This window comes from Pogoniulus pusillus, chromosome 8 (assembly GCF_015220805.1).
Source record: "Pogoniulus pusillus isolate bPogPus1 chromosome 8, bPogPus1.pri, whole genome shotgun sequence".
Taxonomy (NCBI): Eukaryota; Metazoa; Chordata; class Aves; order Piciformes; family Lybiidae; genus Pogoniulus; species Pogoniulus pusillus.
Window position 1 is genome coordinate 571,675 of NC_087271.1, and position 14,245 is coordinate 585,919.

Consider the following 14,245-nt stretch of genomic DNA (forward strand, 5'->3'; position numbering starts at 1 on the left):
CAGTCAATTAATTAATTTCAGTTTGTGGAGTTAGAGGATGGTTGGACTCAGCCTTCAAGGTCCTTTCCAGCCAAAACGATTCTGTGATGTTGAGATGTTCTGCTGGAACAAGTGCAGAGGTGGTCACAAAGATGATCCAGGGGCTGGGGCACCTCTGCTCTGAGGATAGCCTGAGGGAGCTGGAGTTGTTCAGCCTGAAGAAGAGAAGGTTCCAGGGGGACCTTAGAGCTGCTTGCCAAAAGCTGAAGGGATCCAGAGGAAGGCTGCAGAGGGATGTTTATAAGAGTGTCCACTGACAGGACGAAGGGAAATAGGTTTAGATTGGATCTTAGGAACACGTTCTTCAGTAGGAGGGTGGCAAGACCCTGGAATGGATTGTCCAGGGAGGTGGTGGATGTGGAGATGCTCAAGGCCAGGTTGGATGGGGCCGTGAGTAACCTGGGCTAGTTGAGAGGTGTCCCTGCCCGTGGTGGGGAGGCTGGGACAGATGATCTCTGAGGTCCCTTCCAGCCTAAGCTGTTCAGTGACTCTGTCACTCTGAAGCAGCCCAAGGTTCCTATGGCTGGGGAGTGCCTGTCCCTCATCAGCTGCCCGCAGGTGTCCCGCGTGTTTGCTTGTCGCAGGGCTGGTTCTGTCAGAAGCAGGCTGTGGGCTCGGAGGGCTTGAGGGAGGCGGTGGTGAAGTGCTGTGTGCGAAGCTCCCTCTGCTGAGAAAACCCAAGTGCGCTCTGCCGCCCGGAGGAGAAGCCTCTCGGGGGCGCGGGCTGCAGCGGGCTTTGCCGTCTGGCACTGCAGGTTGGTGTGTGCTGCTCTGGGCGTGGGCTGAACGAACCTGGATTGCTTCTGGGCATCCAGCAGCTGAAGGCAAATGTCAAAGTCCATCCTCAAGGCAAAAACACGGAAGAATGTTATCAGCCTGGCAACAGCCACTGTCACCAGAGGGAAACACTGGAAGCTGGTTTTCTGCACAGGCCACACTTTTTTCTCCCTCCCCTCCCCTTGGAAATCTATATGTGTGTTTAGCCTCCTGGTACCAGCTGTACTTGGAGGTCCTTTTCCTCCAAATAAAGGTTGTGGAGTCTCCCTCTCTGGAGATGTACAAGAACTGCCTGGATGTGTCTCTGTGTGCTCTGCTCTGGGTGATCCTGCTCTGGCAGGAGGGCTGGACCAGATGAGCTCCTGAGGTCCCTTCCAGCCCCTGACATTCTGTGGTTCTATGACTCTGGCTGCCTTGGCCACATCCATTCTTTCAGTCTGGTGCTGCCACTCCATCACCTGCCTGCTGCCATTTACTTCAGTGGTATAAACATTTCGTGGGCCCACTCCCAGATGACCTAAACTGCTAAAACTCCAGGCCATGCTCCAGAAACATCAGTGCAGCTGTAGGGTCTAAGCCTTTGGGTTTACTTACCTGTACCAGAGAAAAACAGGAAAGCTGTAAGAGAAGAAAAAAAAAGGGGGGGAAAGGCTTGGAAGGCGAGTTGCAAATGTTGGTTATATAAAGGCTGTAGAGCTGTTACCTTGAATATCCCTTCCAGAAGTGAAGCAACTGTAGCCAGAGTGGTTCGTAATTGAGGGTGCCAAAAATACACCATTGTTCCAGTAATAAGGATCTGTATTAGCCTGACTGCAGACAGGTGGAGGGGTGTGCAGCAGGGCTCAGTGCTGTGCTGGCAGTCTACAAGTGCCCTTTTCACTGGGAAACTCGGCGTCAGACCAGGCCAGAAGCTGACTGCTGGTCTCTGTTAAGCTGTTTCACTGCCCCCCGAGCTGCTTGCCTCTTTTCCATGCTAGATGTGCCTTGGTGGCATCCATGCTGGCAAGAGACTCCCACAGGTGTGGAGCTGAGCAGAAGGAAGCTAATGGCTTGGTGAACAGGCTCCTGCCCCTTCTGTCACGAGTGCCAAGATGTATGGATCATCTCATGAGATGTGTGGATCATCTCAGAAGGACTTCAGACCGAAGACTGAACACATCATAGGTCTGTGTTGGAAAGGACCTTAAGGATCACCTAGTTTCGATCCACTTCCAGGGTTGGAGCCTCCACAGTTCTCTGGCCAACCTGCTTAAGGGCCTCACCAACCTCCTGGGGAGGAATTTCTTCCTAATGTCTACTTTAAATCTAACCTCTTCTCCTTTGAAGCCGTTGCCTCTTGTCCCAGCACTCCATTCCTTTGCAGAAAGTCCCTCCGCGTACAGGCTGGCCCTCACCCCTGAAACAGGGGATTGGCAAAGCAGCCTGGATGGGCAGGGGAGGAGTCTCCTTTAGTACAGGAGGCTCCTGTAAAATCCAGTTTGGCAGACCCGGGTAGAGCAATGCCTAGGAAAACAAGACAGCAGCTTCGGTGCCTCCTGCCACAATCAAAGCCCACCCAATCTTCTCCAGCCCCCTAGGAAGTGCAGAAATGTGATGGCTGCAAAACTGTGCCAAGGGGGAGCAGTGACCTTTCCGTGCCCACACAAGGAAATTCTGTGACCTCTGAAACAGACCTGAGAAGGGGCACTGCTGTCTCCAGCTCACGTTAGCACCTGGGCACAGTTCTCAAGCCTTGCAGACTGGCACAAGTGCTGTCTGTCTCCTTCTGCCCTCTCCATCCTTGGCAAGGGCCACGTCTTCACTGAATGCCGAGGAGAAGCTTCAGGAGGTCAGCCAGCAGCAAACCACTGTCGCCCCAGAGCGGTTAATTGCCATTATCCCCGGGATCAGCAGAGAGCCTGTAATAGGCTCTGAACTTCCCTGACACTGAGCTGCCCCTTTACACCCAGACTCAGGCAGAGTAGAGGGCTGGGACGAGCTCCGAAGCGGCACAGTGCCTCACCCAGGGAGCAGCTTTTAATCCCCCTGTAGGGCAAGGAGCCGCCCGTCAACAGAAGCTGACAGCTCTCTGGCACAGGAGCATTTACACCTCCGGGGAAGTGAAACAGCACCCTGGCAAGTAAGATGGGTAGCCAGGCTAGGTCCCAGCTAAGGAAAGGCCAGGATACGTTCTGGGGAGAAAGGTTAACCCTCTCTGAGCCAGACGACTTCATGGGTAAGCCGAGCAGGGAAGCTGATGTTCTCCTTCGGGAGTGGCAGGTCTCTATCTCAGCCACTTCTGTGTGGATGTCAGGGGCAGCTGTAGCTGCAGGGCACCGGTGGACATTGCATCATTTGAAGAGGCAGGACACATTTTCAGTACCTAGTTCTACTGACTGGATTAGGTAGGGGTGCCTGAGCCACTGTATCAACAGACACTAATGAGGCATTTTAGGAAGATGCAAATTAAAGCAAAGATAAACAGCAGGAGTTTTCTGCCTTGCCTCTGTGTGCAGGAGCCCCTTTGGAGGAGCCTTCCAGCCCAGCCCACTCTCTGATTCCTTCTTGTCTGCACATCTCTGCGGTTGCATGCTGCAGCCCACATCAGCTTGGTAGGCTGCACCACCTCCTCTCTGCCCAATGGCCTGTGCTAGGGAAAACAAACCTTAGGAGTGGCCTCTCTATGGATCTAGGCAGCGTGGACGCCTGCAGAGATGTGTCTCCCCGAGCCTCACCAGTAGGCGGCAGCACCTGCTACGGGCAGCTGGGCATGGGGAGCGGTGCTAAAGCTCCGATGGAGACCTGTGCCCTGGCCCGGGGTCTCAACGCTCCTGTCCCAGGTATGAGGGCTCAGCAGGGACCCTGGGCTCCTCTTCTCTTGCCTTGCAGCCCAGGTGCACCCAAATTCACTCTCAACTTGGTGCTCTGCTATCAGCCACCCTGCCGTGATAGGGCAGAAGGTGGTTGTGTGTGCATGGGCACAGGGAGGTGTTGCAGAAGCTGATTTGTTTAGCCTAATTATGCAGTGGCATGCACTGTTTTACATGTGAGTTGCTGCACCAGCAAAATGTGGTGAAATGTGAATCAAAAAGCAGCACTTTTCCGTGCCAGCAGCAGCCTCACCTGGGGGAGGCAATTACTGGAACAATCTCTCTCTCCATTCCTCCTTTGTTCCTGTTCTTGCAGGAGCTGTAACTGTCTTTTAGATCTTCTTGTTTTCTCCGCTGCTGTTTCACTGTGCATGAGATGTTTTACATGCTTTGTGCAGATATTCTGCTTTATGCTGCTGAAGCCTTTTGCCTGTGCTCCATGGTGTGTTGCAGCACTTTGTCCACCAGCAGGAAGGTTCTCAGGGAGGCAAAATGAAGTTTGGCCAAGGTGCTGCTAAGCAGACAGGGGTGTTGAGATGGACATGCTCAGCACTTAGAGCTGCTGCCCTGCTGCAAAATGTGTCCTGTGGGTTTGTGGCTGCCTGCAGACCATCTCTCTGGGGAAGACAGAAGATAGTTATGGGGCTGGAGGACCAAAGGACCAGAGCAATGTGTTTGCATGAAGCCACCTCACTCTCTGCAGCCCTGTGCTAGGAAGAGCATAGAGAGCTGGGTGCAAACACCACTTTGAAGTGCTTCAGAAGCCATTTGATAAGTTTCTGTTAAATATAACATCTAAGCAGGTAATGAGCAGAAGAAGATGTCTCATTGTCCTTTATTAGGGTAACTGATGACTCACAGTGCTCGCATCACTGGTAATGAATGCTCAGCACCGGCATACCTGTGATGGAGGGATCCAGGAGTTCATTCCTGGAGTCCCAGGGGCTAAAATCTGTCCTGCCAGGGAAAGAAGTGACAACCACAGTGTTTGGAGGACACCTAGTATTTGTGGTCAGGGGTGGCACCCCGAGGTTTCAGGACCTTGCTGCATGCCAGACCAGGTGCTGAGAACATGCTGGACTCCTGTCCTCAAGGATCTCTTCCACATGTTCCTCTGTGATGGAGCCCCAGCCTGCAGCGGGCCAGCCCCATGCCAACCATTCCTCCTTGTGCCTCAGTTTGCCACTAGCAGGGCTCCTCAGTGTCTGCAGGCAGGAGGGGCTGCACACCCACACGTTTCCATCAGGCTGAGTGGCTACCAAGTAGGTATGAACTCTGTGATGGTGATTTGCATCGGTCCTGTGGTACGTGCAGATAAACCCTGGGGCGATGTTGAGCCAGCAAGGTGAGGAGCTGCAAACAGCAGAGGAACAGCAGCCCGGGCTTCAGCTCCAGCACAGGTGTATCCATAGAAATAGATTTGTCTTAGAGCAATGCTCAGCTGTAGCTTGAAAGCAGTATGAGGCATCTGTGAGCACACAGCAATGGCACAGCAGCTGTTAGTCAAATCTCCCTCCACCTCTGTGATGAGAAACTGTGTCTGAGTCCAGGGGTCAGCCACACAGGCCAGCCTGAACCTCAGACTGGAGCACCTTCCATGGGTTTAGCATCTGTAGAACCATAGAACTGTTGAGGCTGGAAGGGACCTTTGAGGTCATCAGGTCGAACTGGTCACCTAGCCCTCACAATCCCACCACTACTGCAAAGCCTGTCCAGATCAGAATGACAGAATCACAGAGTCACCGAGGTTGGAAAAGACCTTCGAGGTCGTCGAGTCCAACCTATCATCTAACCCTTCTGACTAACTAAACCATCCAGCCTCATCCAGCCTCCTCTTAAGCACCTCCAGGGATGCTGACTCCATCCTGAGAGCGCTGCAGGGTAAAAAGATCCTGCTGGAACAGGGGAAAGGGACAATACTGGCATGTGTCTGAGAGGTGGGGAGAAACGACATGGGCACAAGGCAAGCTTGTGGCAGAAGTCTCCACATGCTGCAGCATGAGTGTCCCACACCTAGTCTGGTGGTGTCTCACTTGTGGGGTAGGATTATCCACATGGTAGAGGTGTCCCAGCCACGTGGTACCTCCCCTGGGCTCTGCAGCCTGAGGTTCCCTCTAGGTCCTCGATACAGAATCAGAGAATCCTGAGGGGCTGGAAAGGACCTCTGCAGAGCATTCTGTCTAACCCCTCTGCTAGAGCAGGGTCACTCAGAGGAAATCACACAGGAACACCTCCAGGCACGTTCTGAATGCCTCCAGAGGACACTCCACAGCCTCTCTGGGTAGCATGTTCCAAAGTTCTGCCACCCTCAAAGCAAAGGTTTTTTACCTTTGTTTGTGTGCAACCTGCATTCCAGTTTGTGTCCATCTCCCCTCGTCCTGCCACTGGACACCACTGCGAAGACGCTGACTTCATCCTCCAGAGACGCTCTCGCTATTTACAAGTCTGCCTGATCCCCGGCTCCCGTGCCTCGGTCAGGAGGCACCCTTGGGGGTGGACAGGGTCGTTGTCACCAGTCGCTTAGGAGCCCGGGCAATGCCACCCCACCTGAATTCATCCTCCACCGCTGGGACCGACAGCCCGGGGCACGTCCAGCCGTAGCCCCCCTCCCATCCCAGCACTCGCGGTCCGTGACATTGCTCCCAGCAATCCGCCTGCTTCCCTCAGCAGCCGGTGCCTGGGGGATGTGTTCCCTTTGCCGGTTTCTTTATCTTTTTCTTATCTTTTGGGGGGTTTTGCCCCCTGGACCGCGGCCGTGGGTCAGAGCACCCAGGAGCGCAGCGCCCCGACGGGCCCGGCCGCGACAGAAGCAGCAGTCGGAGGATCCTGGGGCGACCCGGGGTGCCGGCAGGGAAGTGATGGGCTCCCGGTAGCCCTGCCCGCCCCCGGCCCCGCCCGGCCCCGCCCGATCCCGCCCGCCCCGCGGGCCGGGCTCCGCGGGAGCCGCCGCTCGGCCGGAGCGGGGCTGGCGGCAGCGGGTGAGTACGGCGGGCCCGGGGAGCGAAAGGGACACGGGCGCATCCCTCTGGCTTGTCGCTTTGCCAGAGGCGAGAGGCGGCGGGAGGCATCGGCCGCGGCTGGGAGGTGTTGCCCGAGGGGCGGGTAGGGGGGCACCGGGTGACAGGCGGTGCTTTAGAGGGGACGGAGGGTTCAAGCAACGCCACCGGCAGGGCGGGCAGAGCGGCGGCTGATCTTTCTGGGGGCACAGACACTGGGGGGCACACAGGACTCCCCCGCATCTGAGTTCGGCTTTAGGAGGCTGATGACAGCAGAACTTCTCAGATGCTCTTTTAGAAGCGTCACCAGAACGATGCCTTGGACACAGACCCCTAATTAATAACAGTGCTAACAAAGATACCAAGTTCAGACGGAGGCAGGCAAGAATCTCCCTAATGACAGGCTTGAGCTTGGGTGCGTCTGTCCCTGGCGTTCCTCTGGGCACATCTACGTGTGGTTAAAGGTCCGAGGTGTGGAAGGACAGGCTGTAAGCGCCGCGGAGGGACAGGGTGTGGAGGAGGGCTTCTGCTCGATGGCGGTGGCGGAGATTCAAAACTCTTTTCAGCTCTTGCGCGGCTGGAAGAGAGTCGTTTTCTCTGAGTAATGCTTTGTAGACCTTATGAATCACCACCAGCATAACTTTACACGGGGGCTGCTGTGCTCAGCGTCCTGCCGGGACCGTGTCAAACACTCACGTCCCTGTCCGTTTGCGCATGCAAACTGCAGATCCCAAAGACTATGTCAGGGCAGGTCAAAGGAGGAGACAAGGCAGAATAAAACGTCAGGATGGCTGGGCTGGTTGGGTGGGGATGGGTATTTGGGAGCCAGCAATTGCCTTCTTTGGAGAGGAAGACTCTCCATGGAACCCTCACCAGGATAGCTGATGTGTGGGGTGTGGAGCATCCCGGGAGGGGAGCCAGGAGCAGACTGGGGAAGCAGAGACTCAGGTCCTGCCCCAGCATCGCACCTCACTTCCCATCCCTTGGCCTTGTCCTCCAGCGTTTGACACGCTGAGGAAAGCCTTGAGGGTCTTGTAAAGAGGCCGAGGAGAGCCAGGCCAGCCTGAGAGGGCATTCGGCAAGGGGAGGGTGTGGTGGCAATGCCACCCAGCACGCAGGAGCCACCCACGCACACGCGGTGCGGCAGCACGTGCCGGGTGGGCTGGAGGAGCTTCCAGCCTCGTTCCCTGTGCTGCGCTGCTTTTGTCGAGAGAGAAGACTTTATTCTCTTGAGCTGTCAATCCGTCACTTCCCCGAGGCTCTCCGCCTTCCCTCCGCGTCTGCCTCCCCTTTGCTGCCACTGCTCCCAGATGTGCGCAGCACCAGGGGCTGCAAAATTCCCCGTGCCTAGGCAGGGGAATGGCAGCGATTCCCACACCTCACCAGGGGACTCGGCAGCATCTCCCAGACCTCACCAGGGGACTCGTATCTCCCAGACTTCATCAGGAGACTCACAGCACTTCTCAAACCTCACCATGGGAGTTGCAGCATCTCCCAAACCTCATCAGACTGACCCCAAAAAGAGGTAAATGTTGTCTGCAGGAGCTGAACATTTCAGCTCTCGATGCTGTTTCAGGCCAGGCTTCCGTTGTGGAGTGACCTGTAGTTTCCATGCGGTTGGATGGAGAGTTTAGCTGTAGGTATTTTGGGTTGTGCTTTGGCTTTTTCTCCCCCCAGTAATATTGGCTGAAATTTTCCCAGGAAAATGTGATGCCTTCAGCGGGAGCTGGATTAAAGGGTCAGTAGGGTACTTGCACTCTTCTGAGCATCCTCTGCTGCCAGGCAGAATGAGCCCAGCTTGTCTGCCGTGTCCTGCTTCTGTTTGGTAGTGCCTTGGAGGACACTGATCCCTGGGAGCATCTCTAACCAGTCTCTAGCAGTATCTTCTTCATCTCACCTCAGCCAAACCCCTGCTGTTCATGTTCTCTCATTACGGGGGGAAGCTCTGCCTCCTCTCAGCCCCACACCACCACATCCTCCCTGGTAGGTGACTGCTACTGCTGGTAAGGACTGCCAGCCACTGCCAAATTTGAGCTCATGAGCAAAGGACAAGAGCTGGAATGTGTTGTTGGGAGTCCCAGTCCTGCAAGTTTCCTAAATCCTATTTCTCATGAGATTTCTTCATTAAATACAGATTAGATCAGGTGGTGTTGCTTTCACTACCCAGTAATTTGGCTTTCCATTTATTGGGCCCATCTGATAAATAATGGCTTGGCATAATGTAATTCCACCTGCCTTTCATCACAGCGACCCTCTGCTGTGCTTCTGCTCCCTCCTCAGCTCTGGCTTGGCACTTCCACATCTCAAGGTACAATCTGAGCCCACACTGCAGGAGGAGAGCACTGTCTGGAGGAATGGAGACTGAAGCCACCAGATTAAACTCATTTTACTGACGCAAAGGCAGAGGTGGGCGCTGAGCATGGGCTGCCCAGCTCTCTGTCCACCTCGGTGCTTGAGCCCCATCTCCATCCTGCCACAAGAACCCCTCAGAGAGGACTCACCCAAGAGTAAATCTATAAGAGACTGCTAGTGCTTAATTCCTTTTGTTCATCAAGAAGTGGGAGCTGAACTTGCATCTTCTTGCTGGGCAATGAGCAAGGCCAGAGTGCACTTGGCAGGGCCTCTTGGCCTCTTTGGTTGCTGGTGCTGTTGCTTTTTTTGGGGCTGAGGATCCCCAAGCCCAGGGAGTAGGTAATTTGTTGCTAGCAGAAAAAAAAGCAAGGGGGAGTTCAAGCCTCAGAAATCAGAAAGCAGCTTCCCCTCCCCAAATCTTCCTGTGCCATGGAAGGACAGTTGCTCTCAGTGTGTGATGTTTAGCTGAGAGGTGCCACTCAGCAGGAAAATGTAGCACTGGCTCAGCTCCTGGGTTGTCAAACCAAGCTGATAGGGACAGTGAAGGCAGTGATAACACCTGTGGGATTGATTGTGCAAGGGAGCTGAGGAGCTGTGCACTGGAGCTGACCCAGGGGATCAAGGTTTTGTGTGCCTAAGCTCATTTGGATGAAGACTGAACACAGTCCTCCAGCATCAGGACATGTACCCCCACCTTCAAAATAAACGGAAGCCCTTGAAATGGGACATCACAGCTGGCTCAGCAAGAGCCTCCTAGATCTCAGTGGTCTGCTTCCTCAGCCTCCCTGACCAGCACACCAGAATCACTGCAGCAATAGGTCATATCCCCCTCGAGGGTTTAGTTTGCATCCAGCACATTCCTGACTTTTAAAAGAGGTACCGATGGATTCCTGCTCCCACTCTTGCTCTGAGCCTGGTCGTGGCGGGGAGTGCAGCTGTTGCAGGCTCCTTCGGTGACAGCACAACTCGGGAGGACCTCGCCCCGTGAGGCTCCGTGTCTCAGGAGCTATCTGCAGGTGAAGTCCCCTGGGTTGCCAGCATCTGAGGGATATTTTCCTCTCTGAAATAGCAGCTCTGTGACTTTCAGAGGTGGTCCTTAGCTCTTCTCCCTGAGGAAGCACACAGCAGCACAGTCCTGACTCCCCTGGGCTGCGGGCTTTGGAGCAGTGATGCCTGACACCTACAGGAGTGATGCGGGTCCCTGGAGCTGCCTCCACAGCTCTTCTGGCCCGGGATTCCATCCCGCCTCCATGGGAGCACGTTGTTCCTGCTTGGAAATGAGGATGTTTCTACGAGGCTGTTGGGAAGTTTATGGGCCCAGACTGGCAGCTGACTTTTCTCTGCCCGTGGGCTTTCCGTCCGTGACAGTGGAAATGCTCCCTTTAATGGCCTGATAATACTTAGCTGAAGCATATGCAACCCTCTGAGATGTCTTAGTACAGTTTTTTCTCCTCTGGAAGGCCTTCTATCACCTTGTCGAGCTCAAATCCGGTCTCTTTTGTTGTCTTGCAGGACCTGAGCTATCTCATGCCTTGTCTCGGTCTTCTCTCCCCCTAAGAGCTCCTTCTGAAGCATGGCAGCAGCTTCTTTCCGCTACGGCATGACCATCACCGGGGCCGTGCTGCTGGTGACGGGGACGCTGTGCTTCGCCTGGTGGAGTGACGGGGAGGTGGGCGCCCAGGCCAGCAGTGGGGCTCACCTCCTGCCTCCCCGGGAAGCCCAGGCAGTTCCCAGCTCCTCCTCCTCCTCCTCCTCCTCCTCCTCCTCCAACGCCCTGCTCCGCTCCGCCAGCTTCTTCTGCTGCGGCATCGGTGGAATCCTTCTCCTCTTCGGGCTGCTCTGGTCTGTGAAAGCCAACGCCAGGGTCGTGTCCCGCCGCTACCAGTACCATTTCCCCAGGGACCTGCAGTACTTCACCGCCGAGCCTCTGGAGAAGTGGAACTGCAGGTGGGTGCCGGCGGGGAAGAAGCTGAGGGTGGGTTTGACTGTCCTGGCACGGCTGTGTACCTAAGCCTGCTCTCAGCCTTGCTGACTGGCGAGCTGGTGCTGCTGCTCACACCCCGGGCTGTGCTCTCCTCCTGCTCCCTGAGCAGATGCTCTTGCTTATTAGTGTCAACCTTCACTCGAGCCCCCACGCTCTCCCCTCCCTGCAGGCGCCCTCCGTGCCCACGCTAGCTGCTGCTGCAGCCAGCTCAGCCGTGTCTGGCTCTCCTTGCCCTGTGGGGCCATCACTGGCCCAAGTAGACATCTTCTTAGCAGAGCCATCGAGCAGAAGACCACGTTGGTTTTCTGGCAGAGTGCCTGGATTTGGGGGTAGGGAGGTCATCCAGACCTCCAGCTGTTGGAGCTCTCCTCAGTGACACAGGTCTGCAGGGCTCTGTGCAGATGAGGGTGGGGGGGCTGGGGGGCGACTGTATTTAACAGCAAAAAAGAAACCTGTGTTACAAGGGAGCTAAAAGAAATAAAGAAGAAAAATAATCCTTGGGTTGGCACCAGGGTGGGAGTTAGGCAGAGGGTCCTTCTACGAAGCCTGTTTCGGAGTGTGGAAAGATCCCCTGTCCTGCTCCCAACACCACTGCTGCTTCTCCGCTCGCCAGGCTTTTCCTGCGTGAGCCTGGGATTTGCTCCTGCTTATGGATTTAAAGGGGTCTGAGCAAAAGGTTTGCTTTTGTTCTTTTTTTCCCAGAGACTGCTGTGGAAGCTGAGCCAGTTGGCCCTTCCCACTGCTGCTTCATGGGGTCACAGCAAAGATCTTCTCTCCAGCATAAATTAGGCTCTGGGGAAAAGAAGCACTCAAGGAAAATCTTAGGACCATAGTCCCATAACAATTCAGTTGGAGTGGGAGGCATGTTCCTGGTTCTCTGGGGGTTTCAGTGCCCATCTCAGTATCTGGGGGCAAGATTGTGAGCTTTGTCCCACAATGGGAATGTCCCCTTCCTGGAGCTTCCAGCTTCTATTTTGGACTGGAAGGCAGCACCCTGGCACTGAGGCAGCTCCTCCAGCTCCGGCTGCACTGGCGTTCATGCAGCAAAGCATCCTGTGCTGGGAGAAATCCCATTCTCCACGTTTACAAGGCAGCAACACTTTGCAAGGGTGCTTGGCAAGAGCCATGGTGCAGATGCTTGGGATAGTAGGTCTGAGACAGAAGGCTACCAGGTTTGGGATGGAGGTGTCGTTGCGGAGCAGCACAGCTTATCCTTTGGACCAGCTGTGCCCTTTGAAGCTTACAGATCCCCCAGGCACAGCCCGTGCTGGGCTGTCATCTGCAAAGCAAGCAGACAATGGGGTGCTTTCAAAGGCCTCCCCATCTTTGGGGCTGCAGTGTTCCACAGGGTGCTGAGCAGGGCTGTGCACAGGGCAAAGGCCAGGCAGAGGTTTTCCCTGTACACAAACCATGTTTGCTCAGGAAAGTGCTGCTGGAAGTGGCACCAGCCTTGGCCGGTGTGCGGGTGCCTCCAGCAGGTACAGGGGTGGGATGCGACCACGCTGAACTGAGATGGCATCTCAGCCCTTGCCCACCTGCTCCTGCCAAACTTCTTACTCAGCTGCTGGCAGTCTCTGTGCTCCGAGGGGTGACTCTGGCGTTGGGCAGATGAGGAGGATACTCTCCTGCCTGTGGGAAGCAGTGTGCTGCAGAATAAGGGGCAGGTGTCTGAGCGCCAGCAGCGCTGCTGCTCTGTGGCCATTCACACCTGCAGCTGCGTGCCACAGGAGGGCGCCCTTCCTGCTGCATGACTTCCCACCCTCCCGGTGCGGCGAAGCAGCAGCCATGGTCTTCCGGCGGCTCTGGCCGCTCAACTCCTGCCCGTGTGCCCCAGCACAAGTAACAGGGATGCTCCACTCATTGGAGTTGATGGGGTGCTGGGGTGCTGTGGTTGATGGGGTCGCGCTGCCAGGTTCCTTCTTCTTCCCTCACAGCACCTGGGATGCCACCGCTATCCCCACCTACGAAGAAGCACTGACCTGCAGACCCGCCCATGGTGCCCCAGCCTACATCCAGCCCCCGGGGAGGACGGAGGAGCTCACACCACCCCTGTACCACTACCCGGAGGAGGATGAGAGCTGGCAGGGCGGCCGGCGGCGCAGCTCCTCTGACAGCGCCTTGTTCCGCCCCAGCCCCTGCTGGCTGGAGACCCAGCAGCCCGGGGAGCCGCGGGCAACGCCGCCCCCCAGCTACGACAACATCAGCGCCCGGGGCAACTGAGCCGCTGGAAGCGTGGGGCTGGGACTCTGCGGGTGCCTGGCCAGCCCCTCCGCTCTACATCGAGCCCCTTCCTCTCCTGGGGTGAGGAGAGGGCAATGGGCCCAGCTGGCTTCCTGAGCGGTCGTTTGGGGCTGTTGGGACGCCGGCCCTGTGGGTGATGTGTTGGGGCACTGGAGGGGGTAACTGGCATGTTCGAAAGCCTTCCTGTTTGTAATAAACCACTGCTGGCTGCAGACGCTTTGCATTGCCTGCTCTGACCCACCTGGGGCTGCCTGCTCTAAGCAGGAGCTGTGTAATGAACACTGCAGCAAGGCAGCGAAGCAAGCAGCTCTGTGCCGCCCTGTTTGCTCCTCTGCCTTTCCAACGCCCCTTCCAGCTGCATATCCATCCCTTCCACCTTGCTTTCTCCCATGCTGACTTCCCACGTCTCACTTCATTTGGCTGAGAGATGTTCAGTGGCTCCTGAGTGCGTTCAGGGCATCCAAGTGCAGTTGGCATTTCAGGCTGCATCCTAGAAAAAGCTAACCTGAGTGGCACAGCCCCCTCCCTGCCCACCACCAACGGGTTCCCAGCCTTGCTCAGGGGAAAGGCCAACTGCTGAGGGGCCCATAGCTGCTGCCTGCTCCACCCACCGAAATAAGGGGCTGCCTTGGACCCCTGAGGGCCGAGCAGAGCAGGGTGATCATAACACCACAGATTCTTTTTCATAAGCCAGGGGTGTCACAGCGTTGTTGTGGTTGGAAAAGCCCTCTAAGGTCAGCCCACACCACCGTGGCCATTAAACCGTGCCCCATAATGCCATGTCCACAAGGTTCTTGAACATCTCCAGGGACAGTGACTCCACCACCTCCCTGGGCAGCCTGTTCCAATGCCTGACCCCTCTTGCACCAAAGAAATCTTTCCTAATATTCAACCCAAACCTCCCCTGGCATAATTTCAGGCCATTTCCTCTTGTCCTACATGGGCAGGCAAGCAGGCCAACAAACCAAAGGCTAGTTGAGGCCCCTGGTTCTGTCTGGCTGCTGGAT

At 56.0% G+C, this 14,245-nt stretch overlaps 1 protein-coding gene across 3 annotated transcripts; it reads left to right on the forward strand.

Moving 5' to 3' along the window:
- Positions 1-6,541: 6,541 nt before the first annotated feature.
- On the forward strand, positions 6,542-13,450 carry TMEM61 (transmembrane protein 61). Of its 3 annotated transcripts, none has more exons than XM_064146917.1 (3): positions 6,542-6,643; positions 10,526-10,960; positions 12,932-13,450. In XM_064146917.1, the coding sequence occupies exons 2-3, from the start codon at positions 10,587-10,589 to the stop codon at positions 13,215-13,217; spliced, it is 660 nt and encodes a 219-aa protein (XP_064002987.1). In that variant the 5' UTR covers positions 6,542-6,643; positions 10,526-10,586; the 3' UTR covers positions 13,218-13,450. The 3 variants fall into 3 exon arrangements, with proteins under 3 accessions (XP_064002987.1, XP_064002989.1, XP_064002988.1); XM_064146919.1 differs by having other exon boundaries at positions 6,560-6,643; positions 10,572-10,960; XM_064146918.1 differs by lacking the exon at positions 6,542-6,643 and adding an exon at positions 7,998-8,186.
- Positions 13,451-14,245: the final 795 nt, after the last annotated feature.

Excerpts from the sequence above, each read along its gene's own strand:
- TMEM61 (XM_064146917.1), top strand. The coding sequence starts at position 10,587 with ATGGCAGCAGCTTCTTTCCGCTACGGCATGACCATCACCGGGGCCGTG. Across the intron at positions 10,961-12,931 it reads CTGGAGAAGTGGAACTGCAG|CACCTGGGATGCCACCGCTA; the intron begins GTGGGTGCCGGC and ends CTTCCCTCACAG.